This window comes from Typopeltis vanoorti, chromosome 15 (genome assembly GCF_054136105.1).
Source record: "Typopeltis vanoorti isolate ZY-2024b chromosome 15, IOZ_Tvanoo_1.0, whole genome shotgun sequence".
In the NCBI taxonomy this organism is placed as follows: domain Eukaryota; kingdom Metazoa; phylum Arthropoda; class Arachnida; order Uropygi; family Thelyphonidae; genus Typopeltis; species Typopeltis vanoorti.
In genome coordinates, this window is record NC_143563.1 from 8,071,079 (window position 1) to 8,086,244 (window position 15,166).

The window sequence follows — 15,166 nt, forward strand, 5'->3', positions numbered from 1 at the left end:
ATGAATCCCATCAGGCATACAGAAACATTTTAGGAAAATTTGGAGAAAAGGACAAGGCTAATAATATAATAATGGTAAGTGTCTACTGCTGGATTTCTGCTCAGGATATAGACCAGTCATTACTAACACTGGTGCTTTTTTTTTGTGGCGATATGCAAATGATAAATAATGATAAGTGCAGCATACAGGCACCATAAAGAGTGATGTGTGATATACAGATGCAGTATATTTACAAATTTGTAATATTCAGTAATATATTTTTAAACATTTACCTGGTAGGCAAATAATCGTAGTTATTTAATTTATTCTTTATATATTTGTACAATAAATTTATTTTTAATAAACTCGGTGTTATATACTTAACAGTCAACAATTTCTTGTAACAAATTTAGTTATTCAAAATGAAATTCCGAAAACATCACACCATAAAGTAAAAATATCAGTTAATATCTATCCTTTTAATTATCCATTTTAGAAATTATGAACTTTACAACCGTGTTATTAATATAAACACAGTTGTAAAGTCCATAATTTCTAAAATGAATGCTGATCACTGTGCAACACTAAAAGAAAGGACTTTTAATTATCTCTTTTTCCTTCAAGCAAAGAATGAGTACCAACACCTATCGTTTTACAAAAAAGCACTGACTAACACCATGTTCTAACTGCACAAGTTTGCTTGGAGAGAAGGTATAAGAAATAAGAAAAACCTCATTGACTGTTACTGTTGATAGTGACATCTTTATGCTGATTCAGAATACAAGAGTATACAGAGGATTTGAAATTGGGAGTGATCATCACTTAGTTTAAAGTAGAATAAACAATATCACACTGAAAAGAACCATGCGAGAAAGTTTTGAAAAGAATTAAAGTTGAATAGCTTTTACAGGTAAACTGTAGACTCAACTAAACAAACATTATCAAGAAAAAATGAAACTTTGAAAACAAAAACCAAAACCTTGGTGTCTAAGTGGCAAACTGAAGAAAATAATAAAATAATGATAAATTCAGCTAGGGAGGCATGTGGTGAAGTTGTCTGCAAGGATGGAAAAATTAGATCATGGTGGGCACAAGAATTTAAACAGTCCTGGAAAAGAGAGAAACATACCAAAAATTACTAGCAAATAAGTTGGCAGATGCTCTAAAAGAATACAGAGAAAAATGTAAGAAAGCTAAGTTATGTGTAAGAGTGGCTCGCCAAAAGTCACAGGAAGACTTTTGTAAGAATATAGAAGATAAATATCAGAAAAGTGGCAAGGCTATTGAAAAAAAAGCATAGAAATGGAGGAAAGAGTGTTGTAAAATAATCAGATGATAAAGGTGACATGAAAACTGAAGATATGAATATTCTAGATGTCTGGAGTAATCATTTTAACAGACTTAAATGAAACAAGCAATGAAAGAATCACAGAAGAAAAATTTCAAGAGGAATGTAAGCAGGATTACATATTGATACTTGAGGTAGAAAAAACTGTCAAGAAAAAAAAAAAAAATTGAAATGTGGAAAGGCAGCTGGAGTAGATGATATTCAACCAGAAATGCTCTAATATGGAGGTATAAAAGTTTTGCAGAAGCTACACTGCATAATTCAGAGGGTCTGGTCAGAAGGTTAAATTCCAGATGATTGTTGTAGAGCTCTCATAGTACTATCCGTAAAAAGGGAAATAAAACAAGCGAGAATGACAGAAGAATTTCCCTATGGAGTGTACCGGTAAGATGCAAGTATACTTGAGTAAAGGCTTTCACAAAGGGGAAACCTACTGCATAGCTTCCAAAGTGAACAGGAGTGAGAAAGAGTTTATACAGAGATCACATAGTGAAATTAATTATGATCAATTTATTGCAAGAAGAGTTAGTGAAGTAGGATGCAACTCCATTTGTCAAATCACGGTTATATTGCAACTACAAATTAGCTACAGCAAAAGCCAATAAAACATTTCATGAGTCAATGAGTTATACAGAAATTACAATAAATAATGAATATTTTATTATTGTTTGAATTTTTTGCATTCCAAACTGTTGTAAATCAGTAAAACTTAAATATATATTATACACACGCATTCTTTTTTTCTTTTTTAAGTTAGCATTTGTTAAAAATTCACCAGCATACATGTATACTGATTGAAAATTCACAAATGGATTAATTTCTCAGCTGACACAGCTGTGATAAAACAAAGCAATATAAAGCTTCTAAACATTTTAAATTATCATAAATTACCTATGATCAATTAGTCAATACAGAGCAAGCCAAAGTCTTGCAGTACCTTTGTAGAAACAAAAAAATAAGATCTAAACCCTTCAGCAATTACTGTTCACTTCATCCAAAAGAAAAGATTAAATTAACAACAGTTTAAAATTTATGACATACAAAAGTCAAAGTATTTTTCATTCTCAAAATTGATTCCTTCATGTCAACTATAATGTCAGTATTTATAATATACAACAGCTGTGCATTATGCAATTAATGCTGTTATAGCAAAGACTTCTGAAAGGATGTACTGATGCATAGATGTCACCACTTTGCTGTGATAACTAACAAAATTTGGATGATCTTCATACATACTGGTCTTCAAGTTGGTTCACAATATCTATGGTTACACTTCTGTAAATACTTAACTCCAAAACAAAGAGTGGTCTCTAGCGAAATAATCCTAAATATGAAATTAGAAGATTACAAAATCCAAGAAGATTCTGAATCAATTATATGTAGTAATAACTCTATCTGTTACTGCATAGGATTTAACTAATATCTGATCATAGGTTAAATTTAAATTAAAGATATTAGTTAGAAATAATTCCTCTGTCTTTTACTCTCTAGCCATAACTCTTTTTGAAACTAGATAGCAAGCAGTTTCCATCTCTGTCTATGCTGAAGATTAATGCAATCTCTAACCAGCATGTGTAAATGAAGATGTAGATGGCTATGACAGACAAATGCCATCATATCATGTTCCTAACTATATAAAAATAGAGCAAGTTCTATGGTTGATTTTTCTGAAATGAGAGATTCAACACATAAGTTTCTAGGAGTAATACTTATACCAAAGATCAACTCATTCAGAAACCAGCCGTAAAAAAGGATTAGAAAAAGTTCCTGTAGTCAGCGACTAGAAACGACTCTGCAAGGTGTTTCTTTGGCTGATCTTCACAGATGTTTCCACCAGACTACACGGATTTAAAGTATTTAAATTATTAGTTAATTTATATCATAATTTAAATTCTTCTTTAAAAGAAAAATGAAAATTTAAAATAGCATATGCCATTACTTTCTTGATTAACTTATTTTTATGAAACTTTCATAGTTTCTACATTCAGCTTTGAAATAATGCGGGATCTAATATCCACTTGATTTTTATAATTGATGAAGTTATTTTCTCAATGATGAAATTCTCCTTTAGCAAAGAAGAAAAATTTCAATACAGCAACATCTGAATAGATGGGATTAAATTTTATACCTCATAAAAAAAAATATATTATTTTTTGAAATTGTGTAAATTTAAATGCAAAATTTTTACTAACCTCATACCACATTGTCCGATCTGATCCATAGGGAACACCAGCTAAATCAGTTAATCGGCATTTCTCCAAAAATTGCTGAGCACAGACATCTTTAATTTGCTTTAGAACTTGATTTTGCTTCTTCCCCATATTGCCAAAAAGCTTTAGGTTCCTTTCTATAGTATTAACTTGGTATTTAAGGAACTGACCACAGCAGTTTTCCAACTGTCTGATAAACTCAGATGGTATGTGTTTCTTAAAAAACATGGCATTTTCAGGTAGTTTAGGACCTAGTTAAAACAAAATATACTGAAAAAGGATTATTAACTACTGCATCAAGTATAGATACAGAAATCTTTTCATCCCTCAAAATTAATATTAAAATAATCACTAAGCTTAAAATGGCAATAAAAACTGCATTACAGATATAATTTTGTTTTGCTAAACTTGATTTTAAACAGATATCCTGATAATTTCATCCAGTGAGAAACCAATTATTATAATGATCATTTCAAATCACTGTCAATAAAATCAGTCCGATTAACTATTGGGGGTGGAGAAAAGGAAATGATTCAACCTATCTTTAAAATTAAGATAAAATAAAGTATCAACAAGTCACAAACCTAAGACCGAAAATGACTGAACTGCAACATATACATATGACTAAATACTATAGACATCATACTCAACAATGAAGATTTAATAGTCAGCTTTGAAATAACTGCCCTTTTCACTAATGTCCCAATCAATGATACTAATCTTCTTATACAGAAAATATTTCTGCCCTCTGTATCCATGCACTTTGATCCAGGTATTTTGTGTTGCAAAATAACTTTTACCTACAAAAAGAAGGCATGGGTAAGGTAAAGGTAAGTATTAGGACCCTCTTTATCCATGCACTTCGATCCAGGTATTTTGTGTTGCAAAATAACTTTTACCTACAAAAAGAAGGCATGGGTAAGGTAAAGGTAAGGTAAGGGTCAAAGCTGTATAACTGAGAAGAGACCTCCACATAGTCTTTAAAGGAATGTGGAGAATTGACCAGTGCTTTTGACCTAATGTCCAATCCTTCTCGTGGTGCACTGTTAAGTATTTAACAGATTCAGTATCCATTACTGCATACTGAACAAATGAGGATGGGCTGGCATTTGGGATTTAGCTGACCAATTACCGCATTTTTCCGTGAATAACATGCCCCATGTATAAGACGAACCCTACTTTTTTGAATCCAAAATTAAGAAATCAATATTTTAAACATAAAACAGAACACATTTGATAGTTTTTTAAATATTCAAAGTATATTTAGTAATTAGGTAATATTTTTAAGATACATACTAAGATGCATTTTCTGGGCTAACTTGGTTCATGTTCTCATGGCCAACCCTTCTCTTCTCATGAAGTTGAAACACCATTTTGCCTTTCCTGTGAAATCGACAATGTTCATTTCTCTTGCAAACCTTTTTGCCTCATATTGAATAAGCTAGATTGACACACATATCTCACTCTGGTGCTGCTCCATAATCCAAATCTTAAGCCTCAGCTCAAAGTTTGTCCATTTTGCTGGTTTTCCTATTAAGGCCCTCTTCTTTTTTGGCATCTTGAGTAGTTGTTCTTCCTGTTTCTCCACTGTCTAATAATACTCAGTGGGAGAAGGATCAAGCTGCCTCTCTGAAGCTTTATTTCCATGTTCTTTTGCATAATTGATGACTTTTAACTTGAATGTTGAAGAATATGACAATCATTTTTTATTTTTGGACATTTTTATGGGCTAGTGCTCAAAATATTGTTAATGCATTAACTTACCCTGCCAATGAGTTGCAGACATATGAATGCTTTCAGAGTTCTGATTGGTTTATTCAGAATCAGCCATTAACGATGTCAATCGACAGAGTTAACAAAGGCTAGTGATTGGTGGAAGCCTGTTCACAGAGACAAGGTACTGGCAGTTTCACCACGGCAACCGCGGGTCTCTCAACCAGTTATACCCCATGTATAAGACGACCCCAATTTTTGGTCTAAAAATTTTAGAAAAAAGTATCGTCTTATACATGGAAAAATACAGTATATTCTTACTGGCTTAAACCACAAATAAAATGATGGTACAACATGAGAGATTTCATGCTAGCTGAGGTGTTGCCTGGTTAAACAAAGTTCCCATTATTTTTGCCATGGAACCTGGATGAACAGCAAAAAGTCAGCAACTGGAACAAATCCTGAAACACACCCAAATTCAACATCACCAGAGTTCAAAATGGTGATGTCAACATAAAAAGCCTGAATGGCAAAGAAATGGAACTAGCTCAGGAATTAGATAAGTACCAAATCGTCATAATAGGGATGACTGAAACAAAAAAGTTTGTTAATTAGTAAATTAAAAAAGGAAAATTTGGAGAAAAGAGAAAAGAGCAAAGCTAATAATAATGGCAAATATCTGTTGGATTTCTGCTCAGGACATGGACTGGTTATTACTAACACCATGTTCCAACATAAAAATATGCACAAATTCACATGGAGAGAAGAGGTAAGGAATAACAAAAGTCTCACTGACTATGTTATTATTGATAGTGATGTTTTCTTACTGGTGTAGAACAACAGAGCACACAGAGGATTTGAAATTGGGAGTGATCACTATTTTTTTTTTTTTATAATATATATCTGATCAATTCGTAAAAGGCCACAAGACCTATAGCACACTATAGGTCTTGTGGGCAAGAGGAATAGAAGAGAGGATTTTGGTTCACATTTTGTTTAAACAGATGAGCATTGTAATGTTAGGGGAAGGCAGAGTGAGGGAGACTATTGAATACCAATACCAATTTTTTGTATGAATTAGAACCATCAGTTATAACCTAGTCTGTAACCTTCATTTTAGCTTACTAGTTTGTATTCCCTGAGGATGCTAATAGAAAAAGATTGGCAGATCTGCAAAACACGTGTTGTTTTGCAGACCTGCAAAAAACATATGACAAGGTGCCAACAGAAAAGCTATTCAAAGCGCTACAATTATATGGTCTCAATGGGTATTATATCAAACAATATTTAGACTTAGAGTTGTAAGTCAGCAGTTAGAATTGAAGGAAACACAGGAAAATGGTTTGATATTATATCTGGTGTCAGACAAGGATGTACATTATCCCTCCTGTTATTCATTATGTATATGGATCACATTATGAACGAAAGCAGTATTAAACCTGATATCAAAATTGGAGATGTTAATCTTAGCTCATTACTTTATGCAGATGATGTTATACTTTTAAATAAATCCAGTTCTGCAAGACTGCTGAACTAAACTGAATAACTGTCATAACAAATTTGGTATGAAAATCAGCCATAACAAGATAAAGACAATGAAAATAGGCAGAAACATTGAAAATATCAACTGAATGGAGAACCGACAGAACAAGTAAAATGTTTTTGCAACTTAAGCACAATTTTTAGCGAAGATGGTAAATTAAATGCAGAAAAGACAACAGAATGAACAAAGCCAGTATGGTAGGAAGCCAACTGATTAAATGTATATGGAATAAGAGAGAAATTAGTCAAAACGTTAAATTAGCTGTATACAAGACAGTGTTCAAACCAATTTTAACTTATGGATATGAGAGTCCTGAAATAGATTATGGGCATGAACAGATGGCATCAATGGCAACATCATGTTAAAGACGAGGATTTTGGAAAGAACTTAACGTTGTTAGAATCCAGGAATGTGTTAGCAGAGCTAATCTCAGGTGCTTTGGTCACTTAAACAGAATGGGAGAGGAAAGATTAGCAAAACAAGTGTTCTTTGACAGGTTGGCAGGAAAAAGATCCAGAGGAAGATCAAGATATAAGTGGATTGATACAGTAAGAAGTGATTTAGAAGACATAAATATACGATCTGATAATGTTGGAGTCTTGAAAGATAACATATTGATTTGGAGCAGGGTTCCCCAAATTGTGTTGTGAGGGAAGGTTAGTGTTCCGTGATAAATTATCAAAATTAATATGAACCTGGAATGGTTTTAAATGCTGCAACAAGTTGAAGCATGTTTGAAGATCAGATGCTCCTCATTTTGAGTGTGGATTGTACTATTAAGATCTGCACGCATTGGCCTTGAGTCAGCTGCCTGCGTTTGTCGACACCTCTGGGCACGAGTGAAGTATGGAGGCAAATATTCTAGGAAATGTGTGGTCATAAGCAAGGTCAATGCTATGTGCTGCTGCCCGGCATGCCTGTAGCGTGCGTTCTCTCATTTTTGTGATGCGATACAGCCTGCTTCGGCGATAGTGTGTGCTTAGCTTTACATTGAATACGAGACTGATGATGCTCTATTCTAACCAAGGTTTTCCATTAAAATTTCAGGATTTGTGATATGTTCCTTCGTAGGAAAAATTTGAGAAACGGCGATTTAGAGGATAATTGTTGATAGGAAGTTAGTAATGATGCAAGTTCTTCGTGTAGTAGTACTATCATAATATCTTGTACACCTCTCGAGGGTACATGTTAGGAATATGATGATGATGAAGGTAAGGCCATGGGCTCACCACTTTCCCTCTATATAGCGAACTTTTACATGAAGACTTCGAGCAAAGAGATCCAGATTCAGCAAGTCTAAGGTCTGGCTCAGATATGTTGAAAATGATGAAAATATGTTGATATTTTCATCATTTGGCTCCATTTCCACTAAACATTAAATACAATCATAAGCCACCTGGAACAAACAGCACAAATGTGTTCAATTTACCATCGAGATTGAAAACAATTACTCTCTTTCTTTTCTAGACGCACATCTTCCCTCAGGCTGCCTTCACTTCACAATCTACCACAAACCTACACACATAGGCCAATATATACGAGGGTGGTTTGAAAAGTTCTCAGCATAGAACTAAATTGAATAACTGTCATAACAAATTTGGTATGAAAATCAACTGCATCATGAATGGAGAAACCAATAGAACAAGTAAAACATTTTAGCAACTTAAGCACAATTTTTAGCGAAGATGGCAACACTATTGACAAGATTTTTCTAAGTTGATACATCTGTCATAAGCATCCATGTGAAATTGCAAGTCATTCTATCAAGTAGTTTGTTTTATACAGCTGTCCGAAGCAAAAGTGTTGTCTGTATCCCTTGAAATGGATAAAACTGAGTATCGTGTGGTTATAAAATTCTTTGTAAAAGAAAGTTTAACACCAAAAAAATTCATTCGAAGTTCATAAAAGTTTATAGGCACTCTTCTCCTTCGTTTTCGACAATTAAGAAATGGGCTGCCGAGTTTAAACGTGGCTGTACCAGCCTTGAAGATGATCCACGTGAAAGACGTCCAAAAAGTGTAACAACACCAGAAATCAATTGCTAAGACTATAGGCATTTCAAAAGAATGTGTAGGATATATTATGTACGAAGAATTGCAAATGAAAAAGCTTTGCGCAAGATGGGTGTCGTGCTTGCTCACAGCAGATCAAAAACGCACTCGCATAAAAATCTCTGAACAGTGCTTGGAGCGTTTTAACAAGGATAAAACAGATTGTGTGCATCGATTTATTACTATGGATGAGACTTGGATTCATCATTGCACACTAGAATCCAAACAGCAGTCGAAACAGCGGACAGAAGCCGCTTGTTCAGCACCAAAAAAGACAAAATCGGTTCCATCAGCAGAAAAGGTCATGGCATTGGTGTTTTTGGATGCTAAAGACATTTCATTTATTAATTATCTTGAAAAGGGTAAAACAATAATCGGGGAATATTATTCCAATCTTTTAACCAGACACAAAAAATTTTGTGAGACCCGGTTTGCAGAAGAAAAAATCATCTTTCATCAGGACAATGCACCTGTCCACAAAGGTGTTTTGGCAATGGAAAAATTAAGGGATCTGCACTATGAATTGTTGGAACATTCACCCTATTCCCCAGATCTGGCTTCCTCTGACTTCTGTCTCTTCCCAAAACTAAAACTGTTCCTTGCTGGTCAGCATTTTTCTTCGAATTAAGAGATGATTACATCTGAAGAGGGATGTTTTGCAGATCTTACTGAGAATCACTAAGATGGGATAATGGTGCTGGAACATTGCTGGAATAAATGTATTAGTCTTAAGGGAGATTATGTTGAAAAATAAAAATAATTTTGAAATTATAAATTCGTTTTTTCATTGTTAGGCTGAGAACTTTTCAGACCACCCTTGTACATAAAAATTCATACCACCATCCAACACAAAAACTAGAGATCATCAGCACCCTCAAACATAGAGTTCTGACAATTTGTTCTAGTGAGCAGGCACTCAACAAAGAATATGAAATTACTACCTAAACATTTATATAAAAAAGTTCAGAAGATCCTCCACAAAAATACCATTAAAAGCAAAAATGATTACATGTCATAGCCATATCAGAAAAAATAGATAAAACACTACATAAATAGAATATTAACGCAACCTTCAAACCGCCAGCAAAATTAAGAAATTTACTATGCTTATCCAAAGATTCTCTTCCATACTTTGCTCAGGCAGGGTTTTACAAAATTCCGTGCAGGGGAAACAGGGTACACCATCCCAATAAGAAAAGATGAACATAAACACTACATTGTACATTTAATTTTTCCACTATAGTAAAATAGGCCTGTCAGACCATGCACTTAAAGCATGTCACAGAATCGGTTGGAAAGGCACCAAGTCTCTACATTGCACTAAAATCTGGAAGAAAGTTCAAAGAAGCCTGTGAGATGCTGAAATGTCATCTAAATCTAAACAAGAATGATGGATTAATAATTCCAAGAATATGGAGGACCCATCTTCAGCCCATACAGCATTCAAAACAACCACCCACAAACATAAGAAAACCTTAATATGAGAGGACTATAGAAAGTTCAATGTAGTTCCGCTATACTTTTTTTTCTTCTATCATCTGTATATTATTATACTGATATGTATAAAAAGTTTACTTTATTTTGTGAATTAATTTTTAATTTTATTTAGTAATATTTTATTTTTATTAATCTTTCTTTTTTTTTCCCAACAGAGGTCAGGCTAGGGTAAACAACTAACAAAGCATTTAGATTTATATTACTTTTGTGTAGTGTCATTTACATGTGTTCCTGATGACCTCAATATAGAGGTCAAAGCATCGTGTATTATTTTCTTAATTATAAATGAAATAATTACGCCAACGTTTTTTTATCTCCATACATTCTTCACTATGAATGCTGACCACCGTGTATCCTTAAAAGAAAGAAATCAGACTATGACAAGAAGTTGGTTAAACAGGGTAAAGGGAAATCCAAGACAATTCTCCAACTATGGTGCAAGTAGAAAGAAGAATGACCATGGAAGGATCAAATACACAAAAAATAGTTGACCTGTTAATTAATCACTTTAGTAAAGTATATGTTACACATAGACCCATTCACTAGATGCCAAGGTTGAATGAGGTAAAAAGATGGATGTGGATGAGGTAGAAATATTAAAGATATTGCAAGGGCTTGATGTAACCACAGCAGTATGATTAGATATCAGCAAAGGTGCTAAAGAAACATGCAAGAGAATTAGCAGGTTCCTGATCTGGGTCTAACTTGAGTCTCAATGATGAGAACAATTTAAAAAAAAAAAAAAATGAAGGGAGGACAGATAATTAATTCCATTATATAAAGGGAGAAGGAGCTAGAACCTTTGCAGAGAACTATAAACCAATCTGTATTTCTAGAGTAGTCATTAAGGTATTGGTGAGGCTAATCAGAAACCACATTCCAAGCTGGGTAGTACTTTGAACCTTTAGGGAACATCATCAACAAGGGTAATTAGTAGGCTTGTTATTCTTGTAGATAGGCTTATACGTTGGTAATATGACTATTAAATTATTTAAGGAATTTATAATGTATACTGGAATATTAATTAAAAGAAACTTTAATAAATACCTCCTATATTTCCGCAATGTCACATTGCCATCTTCATGGAAACATACAACTACGACACGTGCACGCAGGCACTACAAAAAGCAAATGAGGCAGAAGAGAGAAAACTACTTTGTTCCTATAGTCCTAAAGGTGCCCCCTAGTGGGCTATATTGAGTTGTCTTGGCTGTTGGGCTGAAGTAGGCTTGCTAAAAGTGCATCTTGCTTTAGCTACCTGCACAATATTTACATGGTGAGAGCAGAGCTGGATAAGGGAGAATGGATATAACACAATACTTCTGGATTTTACCATAGTGGTGAGTAAAGTGGATTGGTGATATGGATAGAGGAGTGGCTGACTGAGTAACAGGTATATTTGGAAGAGGAGATGAGTCTAAGACAAGGTGATCATAGATATACCACGGGGTTCTGCACTTGGACCATTGCTGTTTAACTTGTACGTTAACTATAATAGATTTAGTTTAATCCTTTATCCCAGTGAGAGCAAACAAAGTTTGCGCCTGACAATATCTTCAGGACTAAATATAGTGTTGTACTATCTTATCCAGTAAGTAGTGCAACACCAAGGCAACTCGTGGCAAAGGTGGAGCAAGCTACCAGGCACTTCTAACCCAGTATCTCCCATAATGCAAAACACATTTCCTATGTGGATATGTATACTGTTATGCATTAAAGGGATTGGCCATCTACCCAGACTAGTTTCGACCTTTATTGAGGTCTCTTCAGTGGGAGCCAGGCCCAGAGCTGGAGATACCAGGCAAGAAGCAGTAGCAAGTCATCTGTGCCTATGGGAGTTGCCAAAAGGTTTATCACCTTTTTTAAAAATTACTCTGGATTCAGAGAAAGATGTTGAAAATATATTTATCACTAGGTTAGACTATAATAGATTTAGTTTAATCCTTTATCCCAGTGAGAGCAAACAAAGTTTGCACCTGACAATATCTTCAGGACTAAATATAGTGTTGTACTATCTTATCCAGTAAGTAGTGCAACACCAAGGCAACTCGTGGCAAAGGTGGAGCAAGCTACCAGGCACTTCTAACCCAGTATCTCCCATAATGCAAAACACATTTCCTATGTGGATATGTATACTGTTATGCATTAAAGGGATTGGCCATCTACCCAGACTAGTTTCGACCTTTATTGAGGTCTCTTCAGTGGGAGCCAGGCCCAGAGCTGGAGATACCAGGCAAGAAGCAGTAGCAAGTCATCTGTGCCTATGGGAGTTGCCAAAAGGTTTATCACCTTTTTTAAAAATTACTCTGGATTTAGAGAAATCTCACTGGGATAAAGGATTAAACTAAATCTATTATAGTCTAACCTAGTGATAAATATATTTTCAACATCTTTCTCTAAATCCAGAGTAATTTTTAAAAAAGGTGATAAACCTTTTGGCAACTCCCATAGGCACAGATGACTTGCTACTGCTTCTTGCCTGGTATCTCCAGCTCTGGGCCTGGCTCCCACTGAAGAGACCTCAATAAAGGTCGAAACTAGTCTGGGTAGATGGCCAATCCCTTTAATGCATAACAGTATACATATCCACATAGGAAATGTGTTTTGCATTATGGGAGATACTGGGTTAGAAGTGCCTGGTAGCTTGCTCCACCTTTGCCACGAGTTGCCTTGGTGTTGCACTACTTACTGGATAAGATAGTACAACACTATATATTTAGTCCTGAAGATATTGTCAGGCGCAAACTTTGTTTGCTCTCACTGGGATAAAGGATTAAACTAAATCTATTATAGTCTAACCTAGTGATAAATATATTTTCAACATCTTTCTCTAAATCCAGAGTAATTTTTAAAAAAGGTGATAAACCTTTTGGCAACTCCCATAGGCACAGATGACTTGCTACTGCTTCTTGCCTGGTATCTCCAGCTCTGGGCCTGGCTCCCACTGAAGAGACCTCAATAAAGGTCGAAACTAGTCTGGGTAGATGGCCAATCCCTTTAATGCATAACAGTATACATATCCACATAGGAAATGTGTTTTGCATTATGGGAGATACTGGGTTAGAAGTGCCTGGTAGCTTGCTCCACCTTTGCCACGAGTTGCCTTGGTGTTGCACTACTTACTGGATAAGATAGTACAACACTATATTTAGTCCTGAAGATATTGTCAGGCGCAAACTTTGTTTGCTCTCACTGGGATAAAGGATTAAACTAAATCTATTATAGTCTAACCTAGTGATAAATATATTTTCAACATCTTTCTCTAAATCAAGAGTAATTTTTAAAAAAGGTGATAAACCTTTTGGCAACTCCCATAGGCACAGATGACTTGCTACTGCTTCTTGCCTGGTATCTCCAGCTCTGGGCCTGGCTCCCACTGAAGAGACCTCAATAAAGGTCGAAACTAGTCTGGGTAGATGGCCAATCCCTTTAATGCATAACAGTATACATATCCACATAGGAAATGTGTTTTGCATTATGGGAGATACTGGGTTAGAAGTGCCTGGTAGCTTGCTCCACCTTTGCCACGAGTTGCCTTGGTGTTGCACTACTTACTGGATAAGATAGTACAACACTATATTTAGTCCTGAAGATATTGTCAGGCGCAAACTTTGTTTGCTCTCACTGGGATAAAGGATTAAACTAAATCTATTATAGTCTAACCTAGTGATAAATATATTTTCAACATTGTACGTTAACTGGGGATGGTGCAGAGGGGAAGCATCCAATTACATGCTGATAATACAAAGTTGGACTGGTGAAAATGGACATATCTGATAAAAAAAAAATCATTACAGGATGACCTGACGTAAATAGACTGATTCTATAGGCAAATGCTAACAAGTGTCAGTTTAATGTTGGTAAGTTTGGAACCATTCATTTTGTTGAAGCTTAGAGGCCATACTGCTAAGGTGGTTAAAGCCATCACATCAGATAACTAGTGTTACAGAGAACACTAACTTGTAGGCATTATTATTTTCAGACCTCCATAGAGTCAACTCATCATGGAAAGTCCTCCATCACATTCACTGTCTCCATGTCCACTACACTTCCCGACAATGCATTCCAACAAATCCACAACTCTTCATACAAAAAACCTACTCCTCACTCTTTTGCTCACACCATCATTATACAGCTTCCAAGGATGGCCTCTTGTACTCCCCATCTCCAACCATTCTATGAAAAATCTGATCCACATTATTAATCTAGTAATAATTCCTTACCAACTTATATACCTTGATCATGCCCCCCCCCCAACCATTTATCCACCAGACTGCAAATTGCATCCCCCCAATCTGTCTTCACACTCAACATTCCAGAAACTACCTTTGTCTTTGAATCCTTTCAAAACATCTAATTCATCCTTTTGAAAATCCAGTGAGCCAAATCTATACACAGTAACCATATGCAATCTGATCAAAGCCTTATATAATGGAATCATAATATCCCTCCTCTAACATGTCAGTGTTCTCTGCATCAATGTCATAATGTGCTGTGCTGTCCTCATAATTTTAGCAAAATATTTATGAAATTTCAGATACTTACCCACCAACACCCAAAGGTTCCTCATCTCCTCCACTCCTCTAAGATATCTATACCAATCTTATACACTGCATCTCATCTGTTCTTCCTAAACTTTAAAACCTTACACTTTGCTACATTGAACTTTTCTATTCTGGGATAGCCCCCGCACCCACTCACCTACAAAACTTGCTGATATCTATCAGACAGCCAATCTCCAATCCAATGTACTAATCTACTACCGAACCCCATCTATTCCAGTTTAATTACCAGAATACCATGGCAATCTATTAAAGGCTTCAGC

At 35.2% G+C, this 15,166-nt stretch overlaps 1 protein-coding gene across 1 annotated transcript in view; it reads right to left on the reverse strand.

Moving 5' to 3' along the window:
• The window catches only part of aft (cap methyltransferase 2), a 163,225-nt gene that overhangs the window by 75,240 nt on the left and 72,819 nt on the right, over positions 1 to 15,166 (reverse strand). Inside the window, exon 6 of the mRNA XM_090404767.1 lies at positions 3,520 to 3,788. Coding sequence (XP_090260893.1) covers positions 3,520 to 3,788 — 269 coding nt within the window. The remainder of the gene's footprint in view (positions 1 to 3,519; positions 3,789 to 15,166) is intronic.